We start from the raw sequence: 12,622 nt of genomic DNA on the forward strand, positions 1-12,622 counted from the left end.
AGGAAAAAAAATACAGCTCTGAAAATCGAAAATGTCCGTCTCACGATGACGCATGGTGGAGGTAATGTTTTATTGTTGGGGTGCATGTCAGCTAAAAGGACAGGCAATTTAACTTTCATTGACGAAACCATAGACCGACATGGTTATTTGAACCTCCTAAAGAATAATTTAAACCAAATTGTTGAAAAACTTAACCTTGAAGGGCGTTATTTATTCCAACATGATAACGATCCTAAACACACTGCTGCGCTTGTACGTCACTTGATGATCCATAAGGTCCGCCAACAACTTCATACGCCATCACAATCTCCGGATGTTAACTCCATAGAACACCTTTGTGAAGAATTAAAGCGACTAGTGAAAAAGCATCAAGTTTACGAGTAAAGAAGATCTCAAAAATAGGATAAGAGAAGATTGGGAAAACATACCGTCAGAAGTTACATGAAAGCTTGTTTTAAATCTTCCAAAAAGACTTAATGCCATTATTAAAGCAAATGGCAATTGAACAAAATATTAGACTTTAAGAAACTTTTCAATTTATCATAAGAAATAATAGTGTGTGGAGACTTATTTGGCATAGTTTCTTGCTTCTAAAAGTGCCTTACTTTTTATCGTTTAAATAAAGTTTTTCAAATGATTTTTATTTTATTTTTATTACTTTTAATGAGATTGCCGATATTTATCCGAAATATATTTCTCATTAAATGTAACTGAAAAAAAACACTAAAAGGAAACTGAAAAAATACTATGTGTACGGAGACTTTTTTGACCGACTATAGGTTCGTGAATTTGTGGTAAAATCCATGTGGTCTTTTTCGAGTGTGCGAATCTTGCACGCTCAGCAGGTTCTTAGGGTGTCTGGTAAATCGCGCATACCTTTCCAACGTTTTGATGTTGCCTTCAAAAATGGCCTCTATATATCTGATGGCTATATATGACTGAAAGACGAACTAATACCTGCCAATTCTGAAAAAGTCATCGAAAATAAAATAAGAATTGTTTTGTGCCTTTGATGCGGAATAACCCGGGTATATAGCGGACAAATAATAGGGCAGCCTCTATATTAGACAATAATTTTATAACTGTTACCACTCCTTTTTAAATATTTGTGACCAATATCCACTAAATGTATTCATGACCAACAACTTCAACGACTATACAAATGAAATATAAAGAAAAGGACTTATTAAGAAAAGGAAAATAAATTATGTAAAAATAGCAAGGTTTGTTTGTTTTTCACTTACCATTTTGAAAGCCTGTATTTTTATAGTAAACGCAATAGTATCCAGTCAACATTTAAATACAATATATATTGTGCGTCCTTAATACTACACACTCACAAATAAAAATCAGAAAAAATAAATATGTTGAAAAATGTATTAATGAGAAATACAATTAGAACATTTTTGTCTAAAAAAAAAATTGAAATTAGGATACTTTAATGCGGTAGAAAAAATAAATACAATGTTTTACTTAAGGGGCTCATGTTAGGCTACAGTTTCTTCTTTGCCACAGTAAGTTACAGGATCAAATAAAAATACATTATTGACTGGTATTTCTCTCTGTGATACAGCCTTAATAACTTCCTGCGCAATGATACCTCCTAGTACAGCACACACTGGTACAACTTCCCCAAATACTAATTCAAAAACTTGATCGCTCAACTTTAAATGGTCCGCCTGGTATAAATCAAGTACTTCGATTTTAATTTCCTGAAGCAGTTTTAAATCCTTGTCAAGATTGGATACTCGGGGATCTCTATTCTGTCTGTTGCGAAATTCAAGGAGAACTAAAATAATCATAATTGAAGAAATTAAGTTTGTTTTGGTTTCACCAAAAAGCAAGTGTTGAAATTGATTATATTAAATTGATACACTCCTATGTTATTGTAAGTCAGATTAGAATGGTGTATGTCAAAAAGTTAAGTGTTGGGCTTTTTACATCTCTGGATCAGTAATTTCATAGATCTGATATAACACCAATATGTGAGTTACATTTATTAAAACACTCTTCTAGGAAATTCAAAAACATAATTTTATACGACTCAATTGCAAGTTCTTCCCTAGTAAATGAAATCTTTTATGGAAAAATTAAAAATAGAAATAGAATAGAAATACATACTCAACATAAGAAACAAATATTCATTCCTCCTTTTTGATTTCTTAATACAGTCTGCATTTTGCTTTTTGTTGGGCAAGATGATAACTTTATACAGTTCTGGATACTTAATCTCTCCTTTTACTTTTAAAATTTCTCTTTCTGCTTTTGTTTCTTTACTATCATGACCACGTTTTTTGCCTAACAGTTTAGGCTGATCTCTAAAACAATCAAAGTATCTAAAGTGAACACATTCATTAACCCATTATTTACGCAATGTAATGATGATCTTGAAAGTCATTCACAGAATACCCAAATGAACCAAAAACATCCCCAGCAATGAGTTTTATTTTGTTGGCACGGCATATTCTATCTATTTTGAAAAGGAGATCTGTTTTAATGCCTGTTGCTACAATAATGGTGAAACTTTCAAAGAAGAATGCTTCTTTTTCTGCTGGTGCAGAAGTATCGGCCGACAATTTCACTAATGGATTTAAGGCTTGAGCTTTTATAAGCACCTCTTCCGCAATCTAAAACAGTAAAAATGGTCTCAAATGTATCCAAAGCGACAACCCGTGCCCTTACTTTCTTGCCCTCACTGCCTCTATTCAAAAGAAAGTTCTTGTTCTGTTCTTCTTCGGTAACAATACCATCATCGAGAATGACCAATGAATTTACACCAGTCAACAATATATTTTTTGCTATTTCCGATCCTAGTCCTCTTACGCCAATTAGCAAAACGTTAGCGGCTCGGAGTCTAAGAGTTAGTAATTAATACCAGATATTAGTTGAAGTTTCGGAACCAACCTTTCTTGAGATTCGATGCCCCATAAACGTATTTGTCTATCGTAGAGCTCGGCTTCTACAGCCGATAACTCATTTTCGCTCATTTTTATACAACAGTTATTAAGAAAACCTAAAACCCGGATGAAATGGAACTACCACAGAACACCAAGCTAGGTCATTTTCGGCACAGCATAACAGTATTATTGTAGTATTAACAAATCTTCTGCATTTCAGTTAAGCTCTGAAGAAAAAACCAACGGGATGATTAGCGAAACTTCAGTAAGTTCGATTCAGCAAAAGCCAATGCAAGTGGACAGAAGATTTGTTGATTTAGTCGATTAACAATTAAATAAATAAAAAAAAGGAAAACATACTGTGGTTGCAATGCGTTGGTCAGTTTGGTCAGTAGAGTAAACGGAAAATCGATTCTTGAAATAATTTGATATTTTGAGTACTGAAAACTGTCCTGCCGCTGAATATTGCTTCCTAATTTTTACGAATGGTGCTACGAATGATTTAGAATTTATATTCTCAGTCTTTTGGGTTAATGCTGGTTACTGTTGGTTTTGATAGCCGTACTAAAGACAAATGTCGATGTTTACTATTTAATGATTTTACTTCAGAAGCTATGTTCACCGACTGACTTAGTAACATTAGTAATCTTAAATGACCCGCGGACCAAACAGCAAGTATTTTACAGTAGTTTAATTCATGTTTAATCGTTGTTTGATCTAACAATATTAATAGAAGTTTCGAACGGACTAAGCTACGCGGTTCAGATTAGCTCCGTTTTAAAACGAGCATTATACACTGTTGAGTAAACATTTTTTTTAAAGGAGCCCAAAACTAATGGTGAATTTGCGATCCCTTACATCAACATAGACTTCACTAGTATCATTGTCACTTGCAAACAATGGTAATCCTCTCAATAAAAAAAACATCAAAATGCAGCAAACTAAATTATTATTGATACAACATACTGTTGGCTCTTGGCATAACCCTAGACATTCAATGAAATATAACTGTCACATATTTTAAACAAATAAATACAATCAAGTAATGATAAATGGGCTTATTTTAAGTCTATTCGTCGGAAATGTTGTCCCCTTCATCCATCTTGATCGACACATCGACATTCTGCAGCAACATCTCCGGATGTTTGGACTTTTTATGCTTGTGCAACATTATGGAATCCCTGAACCATTTCTCGCAATAGGGACAGGGATAGGGTTTTTCACCTATAAAGTACATTCCATAAGGCGTCGGATTGAACTCGACCAACAAACAAATCACCTGTATGTATGCGAATGTGCGACACTAAGTTGCATTTATACACAAAACGACGATCACAAATGTCGCATTTAAACGGCTTCACTACATTGTGCTGGTACCTGTGGATTCTTAAATGCGATGTCTGACGGAACGCCTTCCCGCATATAGTACATTTGTGTGGTTTGGCTTGAGAATGAATCAACAAATGATCATGTAAGCTGTATTTTAGTTTAAATGCGGCTCCACATACTTCGCACCTAAAAATATATAGGGTCGTAGATGAAATGAATAAAATGGGCCGCTATACGAAAATTGTAAGCAGCAAAAATTTGGAATTAAACTAATGATGGCGGAGGCAATCCTGCTAAAATTTTATTTTAAATGGAACACCCTATATATTAATGCTTTTTTTGGATTTCCGAAAAATTCCACACATTTCGTATAATATCCTACACCCAAATTTCAGTGTTTTCGGGATATTTAACATTTTACATCAAAAATAATGTTTGAAAGCTGAACAATTATTAACATTTTACTCTATTAACTTACCCAGTAGAACAAATTTAGAAAGTAATTGTTAATAATACAGGATGTTTAAAAATTGACAATTAAAATTAAATTGAAAAACTGACAAAAATATTTTTCAAAATGTACACCACTTATTTTTATTAGGACTACTTAGGATTGCAAAAACACAAACACAAAAAATAAGTTTCTTCAATTGACAGCAATTCAACTCGGCGCGTGTCTGAAAACAAAGTTGTACATTCTGAATATTTATATTTTTCAAGATGTTTATTAATTTTTTTCACTTAGACCGCTTTTAACGTTCAATTAACTTGAGTAAACCATGACGACCAGCTGCACTGGCGCGGCGTAGAAAAACAAAAAAGTCACAAAGATGTTGTTATTTGTCATATAAAAAATAATATCAACAAAAATAAGATAAATGTTAGGAAGTTTGTTTGAGATTCTATGAATTGATGACTTTGATTCGCCCGGATATGTAACAAAATAGTCTAAAATGGCTATTTTAAGATTTTCGTATTTGCATTATTAACAACAAACTTATTTCGTTGCATGATTGAATGACTTAAAGTTTGTGAGATTTTCTATACTCTCTGTTTTTGCGCATAACGAATCGCCAAGGTATCGCATGTCCTGGTTAAAATTTTGTGGCATTCACCATAAATAATCATCAAATTCAAAGAATCTTCCTGCCATAATTATTTTTAATTATATGTTATTCTATATCCCAACTGACTATATACAAGTATCTTTGAGACTCTTTTGTTTTTCTACGTCGTGCTCAGATTAACTGAACGTTAACTTAACCAAACCTAATACAAAGTAGTCCCAAATTTTAATTCTAAACACGATAGGACTAAAAATATGTGGTTTCCATTTGAAAAGAATGAATTTTGACAGTTCAATGTTATTAATTGATCATTTTCAACAGGGTAAGTTAATAGAGCGAAATTTTAAAAGAATCTGTATGGGAAAAATTTGCAGTCTACAAATATCATTTTCAACATGAAATATTAAATATCACAGAAATGGTGAAAGTTAAGACTAGGATATTATGCATAAAATATATAATAATAAATATAAATAAGAAAGTTGACACCCACTTCCAGTATATTCAGATGTACCTCTGTCTAGAAAATATTGTAGCCGAATTGTCTCTACCACCATTACTTTAGTTCCTAATTTTCAAATTTTTGCCACTTATATGCTGCTTGTTTTCAGTATATTTTTGTATTTTCTCTTTTCATGTACAACCTCTTCACTCATTTCCTACACTAAACCAGTTCCTTTCACTGTTCAGAGGTTCTATTCAGCCTATAACTGTTGCTTTCATCGAATATTTTAACAATGTTAACATTTTGTAGGTTTTGCATAAAAGAAAAAAAAAATTAAAAAGATATTTGTTTGCAGGGTGAGCTCTGTTTGTGTAATTTTATTGATTTTTTATGCTTAATGTGTGCCGACAACACACTTTATGAGGTGCAACAAAAAAAAACATTGATGGATGGGGATTAATATCAGACAGGTAAAATTATTTTACTAACTGGAATTTTCCTGGGTTGCTTTTGCCATCCATATGTCCTTGCTCATGCTCGATAAAATCACACTTTAGGATGAATTTTTTCCCACAATGCTCACACTCATACTTCTTGTGAACATTTAAGTGCTCTCGATACTCAGTCCTTGTTGAGTACACTTCGTTACAAAACCGACAATCATAGTTTGTAAATTCTGGATGGATACTGAGATGATTCTTGTAAGCAGGAATGGAGGTTATCACCTTGTCGCAGAAATCACACTGTACATACTGTCCCTTTTTATAACCGGCAGGTGGCCCACTGGCCTTGGACAGGTTTTGGTGAGCTATATGAGAGTGAGTTCTCAATGCCAACTTTGTAGTATACTCTAAAAGTCAAAAACATTCAAATTTTATAGACAACCACTTTTTTACACCCACTTTTCCCACAAATAGTGCAAGGGAATTCTCCTGCTGGTGTACTCTTCTTTTTACCCATGTTAGATTTCCCACCAATTCTTACTTTTTTGTGGCATAGGTGCCTTTTAAAGTCTGCCTTTGAGCTAAAGTATTTCAAACACCTTACACAAGAGGAATGACTCTTTGAATGCAAACTGATATGATACTTCAAATTATCCGTATTATCTGAAAAAATATTATTATAAAATTGTCATTATTGTTATTATATAAATTTTACCTTCCGAAAGACAGATGGGGCATCGAGGATCATCTTCATGACTTTCATAATGGTGGTCAATAATTTTATGAATTGTTTCAAATGTCTCACTGCAAATAGAACACAAAAAATAAGTTTCTTCAGTTGACAGCAATTCAGCTCGGTCCGTGTCTGAAAACAAAGTTGATTTCAGATGTGACTTTGTCCAATTTGAAATAACCATGTACCTTCATCACTGGAACCAGAGTTGTTCACTTCATCTTTGATGATACTTTCATCTTCCATTTCTTCATATTCAACAATCCCCACATTCTCATTATCTGCTAAACCACATCCCAAATTAACATCTGCATAGTCTGTAACTACTATATCTTTGATGTCGGAATCAACAGTCCCATCATCATTTTTCTTTTGATGTTTTAAAACCTCGTTCAAGATATCGTTTGAGCGTACAAATGTTAAGAAAAAGCTATAGGACTGGCAAACCCAATCTATGCAACCCGCGCAGATCTTTTGCGGTTTGCCATCGTTTTTGTGAACCTGGAAGACGAAATAAGATCAACAGAGTTCGCATGTATTCGTTACTCTCATCAGTCTCGTCATACCTTGATATTGCAATAATCCTGCAAAAGGCTCACCAAATCCACTTCCTTACTTTTAGCACAACCTTCTTCCATGTTGTTCATCAAGTTTACTTCGTATATCGAAGTTAAAGTGTCGACTCCCTCAGCCAAACAGACACGACACATCGTATCTACCGAATCCGAGGAAATGGAAAAAGTCGCTATTTTCATTTTTTGAATGCGTTTCATGTTTCTCGCAAAACGACGGAACACAAAACGCACACCATGAAATACTTAAAAATAACAGAGATAAGAAAATCTTCACACTTGATTATCCTCTTCTTCTTTATAGAATACCAAAATAACCATAGATCATATTAAAGGTTACAGAATCGTGATTCTACGTGTTGGACAATTACTTTAGTCTATTCGCCCACTGAAAAAGCACACAAGCATTTACGGCAAAATACATTTGGCATGTGATGCGCATGGCCGTTTGTTGACGTTTGTGAAGCGTGAACTCATAGTCGCCTTTGTACACTTTCAATGCAGAACCAATCTTAGTTAGATTAGCAACTGTTGTAATTGTTGTGCACTTACGTTGACGCAGCAGAGTGTTGCTTGCAATTGACTTGTTAAAAATCCGTGACTGGATCACTCCAAACAAGTTTCTTAAGTTATTCTTATTCTAGTATCATAATATAGTTTAGTCTTGCAATCTAATACCAAAATCTTTAGATTGAAGAAGGATGTAGTATATCACCCACTATATTAGTAACCTTCCCACTATCCTCTCCTATTTCCATAATCATGAATATTTAGACCACCATAGACTACCCCCATATCTTCTATTTGAAACGTAAAACTAATGGTTGTCCTTTTTATAACTTTTTGCTTAGAGTAATTTTCATTTTCAATTTTTATTATTTCTTAGATATGAACTTCTGGAATCATTATCTCGACCCAAAAAATATCAATTTTTTACTAGATTTGACCTTGACTTATAAGCTGATATTTGAACTCGACCACAGGGTACTGTCACACATTAGCGCAATCGTAACCATCAAATTTACTATAAAAATAACTACACTAAATCGTTAAGTATTTTAGTTATAACTATTTTATAATCCGTAGTAATCGAAATACTTTTCTTATTAGTTGCTGTGAAGGAGGTTGAGTTTTTTCAATTTTGGTTCATTTCTGTTATCGCCTTGGTGCTGCCAAACCGTCAAGGTGGTCCTCCCTGGAGGCAGTTAATTTTTTTAATTTTGGATACTTTCTGCTATCGCCTTGGTAATGCCAAACGCTACATAATATCACATATTTCAATACGTGCGTCACCCTGGTAACAAAGCAAAAAGTAAGGAAAGTATTTCGATTACTACGCATTAGAAAATAGTTCAACTTAAAACAAAAAAGTTTTAAGTTGAACTATTTAAGTTTTGCATTTTTCGCAACCATCCACATCACGTTTCTTAAGAGTTTAGTGCAGTTTTTTTTATAATAAATTTGTTTGTTTCGATTGCGTTAATGTGAACGGGACCCCAAACACAGAGAGAAATTAATTTTAATTTCCCTGTACCTATCCACTCAACCCTAAATTGAGTAATTAGAATTAAATAAAATATAATGACGAAAATACATAAAAAATATTAACAAACGACGAATAATAGGATAACACTGTGTGAAACAATAGAAAACCACTGTGTATCCATCAGTCATTCTTTTCTTTGTCCATCAGAGCCGGATGTTTCTTCTTTTTGTGCTTATGCAATATTGTGCTGTCACGAAATGCTTTGTCGCAATAGGGACATGGAAATGGTTTTTCTCCTAAAAAAAAATTAATTCATAACAATTTCGGGTACAAATGAATACAGACCTACCGGTGTGAATTCGTAAATGCGACACCATATTACATCGAAAAGTGAAGGATTTGCCACACACTTCGCATTTGTGGGGCTTCTTGCCTGTATGCTGATACATATGGATGGTAAGATGCGGCGGCTGTCTGAAGGACTTGCCGCAAATCTCACAAACGCAGGGCTTTTCCCCTGTGTGGATCAACATGTGGGTCTTGAGATCTTTCGCGTTTCTTTGAGGTAATTCACAGATCGAACAACTTAAACAACACAGAAGTACATTGAAATGAATAGTAGTGTTATTGGAGGAGTACACTTATTGCAGATGTTTCGAGCATCTTCCGGAAATTTGTTATATTGTTAATTAATTTATCTATTATATAACGTCATAATATTGCATAGAAAATAAGACTCGAGGAGTGCTCTTCATGTTTTGCGAAGCGAACCTGCTGTGAATTTGTGAATACAATAAATTATATTTAGGTCCTGTAGTAACAAGCTCTAAAATTCTCTTTTTCATAATTGGATTATAATTAAAAGTGTGGTATTATAAGGAATAAGAAGTTTTTTCCATTTTGACGCTTTCATTTATGTTTGTTTTTATAGGTGTTACAATCTTTTGCAATTTACAGAGAAGGAATTTAAATTAAAATATGTTAAATTATTAAACACTTAATTATCTGTAACACAAAACAGTTTGTGTATTATTAACTTATTTCTTCCAGAAGTAAGGCAAGTGGTTCAACATTTGTAAGTTTGTTGTTGACTGGATATTGTATTGAATATCTTTGGAGATAGTGTCACCAAATCATTACAATCATATTAGCACTCTTTACGAAGTTTCACAAAAATTATTAAATTTGTTGTGTTTGGGAAATACACACATTATGTGGTAAAATGGATCACTATCGTTTAGTGGGTTCCAAAATTTTTCGATTTTATTCATCTGTTATAAAATTAAGAAACAAAAATTATAGTAATAATTACTTTTTATAAAACTTCTGGATTCCTCCTGCGCCGGTTTTTGTTGAGTCGAACTAGCGAACAAAAACCGACGCAGGAGGAATCCAGAAGTTTTATAAAAAGTATTACAATAGCAGGTGGATGTTTCTTTGAAAAATATAGTAATATTTGCTACATAAAAGTTGTTCTTTGAATTCTCAAATCTCAGAAAACTGGCTTGTTTTTTTAACATATCAAACAATCTGGTGCTTTTATTTTGTTAAGTAGCAGTCTACACAATTACTTAATATGAAATTAAGCTACCTTAATTTGCTGAGGCTTAAATTCTTATGATTGACATAATGCATATCCAACATACACTTGAATGGAAATCCTTTATTGCAGTGGGAGCATGCAAATTTGTTATGGACGGTCATATGCTCTTTCAGATCTATTTTGGTGGTGAACTGAGCTTTACAAAGCTTGCATGGGTAATCACAAAATTCAGGATGGTTTTGTCTGCAACATTAGACATTAAACAGATAATATTAAACAATGAGTAAAAGGAAAAAACCTGTGCCTAATATAGCTGGGTTTGGATGGTAATATCTCATCACAGTATTCACATTGTACCTCTTCCATCATGGTCACTCTCTTTTTATAAGTTCTGGGCTTCTGCTCAGGGCGTCTGGCAGCTCGATCAGGCTTCAGACCTTCATGTTCTCGTTTAATGTGCAATTGAACATTAAAATTGGTTGTAAATTCTAAGAAAACAAATCGTTAAGGTCATAGGTAGATGCAATTCAGATTCTACACCTTTTCCGCAAATATAGCACAAAAATTCCTTTCCAAAATGTTTCCTATAATGTCGGATGTAGGAAGTTTTGTATATAAAACTATCGCCGCACTCACTGCACTGATACTGATTTTTCCCATAGTGCGCTATCATGTGCTTATCGCGTCGACCTTTTAAGGCGAACTTTTTCCCACAAATGTGGCAAACAAGTGGATTTGTATGGTCATATTTGTTTAGATGTTCCTGTTTCAATTCCTCACTTCTGAAAGTAGTAGCAAAATTATGCGCAAAAACTTGTGTTAAGTAAATTGGAAAACATTAGTAATTTCATAAATTTATCGTTTCATGATACATATGAATTTACCTAAAGTAATGACGACATGGTTTGCACTGCACAGAATTTTTTGAATGTTGACTCATATGATACCATAACAGTGGCTTTTTAATAATTTTCTTTTCACAAATGAGGCATTGTTTAGCATTCCCATGTTTGTTTTCCAAATGATCAATGATTATGTTAATGTCTGTAAACATCTCCTGGCAAAGTATACATACAAATCTTTCACCATCTTTAAATTGAGTTAGGACTCGCTTTCGTGGAGTGGCACGTTTTTTTTCTAAAAATATATTCTATAAAGCATTAGCTGAATAAAACAATGATAGCACTAACTAGATTCAATTTCAGTCTTTGTGTCATCAAATCCCATATCATTATTACTCAATGAGCACTCTGAAAGATCCAATTCTACTTTTTCTATTGTTTCTATTAAAGGTTTATTTTCGTTCTCCAGTAATAATTCGTCTAGATAAGAGTTAGAGTATAAAAAAGTTTTTAAAAAATCCCAGCACTGCAGAGCCAAAGACTTGCAAGCCACGCAAATTTGTTGTGGCTTTAAATCATCATGATGAATCTAAAATTCAACGGATTTCAGTCGGGTTACAATCATTATTCTGGGAAATTACCCTGATTTTACAGTATTTTTCAAATAGGGATGCAAAGGTACTTTTCTCATCGTCGTTCTGACTGTTGCGAGGTAAAATCGTTTCAAAAATAGAGGACAAATTGTCGGTGGCTTTAAGGCAGATTCTACAAACAGAATTAAAAGAAGCGCTGTGAACTTTAAAATCCATTTTTTTTTTCAAACGAAAACAATAAATATGTAAACACCCAAAACTACATAGGACAATCTAACCAAAGTTAGAAGAGCTCTTCTTCTTTTTTTGAGTTTCAATTACTCATAGCAGACACCGTCGAGTAGTGTTGTGTTGTCAATGTTCATTTTACGAAAACCGCATCAGTGACCGATTTTGAAAAGGACCAATTTTTTTCAATCAATCGTTCATTTCAATACTTTTTGAGGCCAACTGGCTACGAACCAAAGTAAGTGGCAATAGCCACTGAATCCGAACACCCCGAACGACCAGTCACAGCCTATCATTTAAGTTTAATTAATACCACTAGGAGCATTCGTCCATTGCCGGCATTAGGAATCGAATATTAAAAGCTACCCGTGAAAATGATGATTTTTAGCTAATAGTCTTGTGACTGGCTAGTTTTGGATAAGCGGCACACAATAGTCTTTGCTA

The 12,622-nt window shown here is 33.6% G+C and overlaps 2 protein-coding genes across 2 annotated transcripts; both read right to left on the reverse strand.

Moving 5' to 3' along the window:
* Window positions 1-1,359: 1,359 nt before the first annotated feature.
* Window positions 1,360-3,198, reverse strand: LOC132696530 (SUMO-activating enzyme subunit 1). Its single transcript, XM_060661405.1, has 5 exons — window positions 2,905-3,198; window positions 2,683-2,854; window positions 2,371-2,627; window positions 2,122-2,318; window positions 1,360-1,789 (listed from the first exon to the last, which is right to left on the reverse strand). The coding sequence occupies exons 1-5, from the start codon at window positions 2,985-2,987 to the stop codon at window positions 1,488-1,490; spliced, it is 1,011 nt and encodes a 336-aa protein (XP_060517388.1). The 5' UTR covers window positions 2,988-3,198; the 3' UTR covers window positions 1,360-1,487.
* Window positions 3,199-3,835: 637 nt separating this feature from the next.
* LOC132697134 (zinc finger protein 26-like) lies at window positions 3,836-12,231 on the reverse strand. The gene is made up of 14 exons (XM_060662426.1): window positions 11,999-12,231; window positions 11,706-11,946; window positions 11,400-11,652; window positions 11,056-11,297; window positions 10,814-11,003; window positions 10,564-10,758; window positions 9,322-9,557; window positions 7,481-7,731; window positions 7,103-7,415; window positions 6,897-7,046; window positions 6,641-6,844; window positions 6,228-6,588; window positions 4,177-4,412; window positions 3,836-4,121 (listed from the first exon to the last, which is right to left on the reverse strand). Exons 1-14 carry the CDS (start codon window positions 12,164-12,166, stop codon window positions 3,967-3,969), a joined length of 3,195 nt encoding a protein of 1,064 aa, XP_060518409.1. The 5' UTR covers window positions 12,167-12,231; the 3' UTR covers window positions 3,836-3,966.
* Between the last annotated feature and the right edge of the window lie 391 nt (window positions 12,232-12,622).

Source organism: Cylas formicarius, unplaced genomic scaffold (genome assembly GCF_029955315.1).
Source record: "Cylas formicarius isolate icCylForm1 unplaced genomic scaffold, icCylForm1.1 PGA_scaffold_1__22_contigs__length_36826433, whole genome shotgun sequence".
Lineage (NCBI taxonomy): Eukaryota > Metazoa > Arthropoda > Insecta > Coleoptera > Brentidae > Cylas > Cylas formicarius.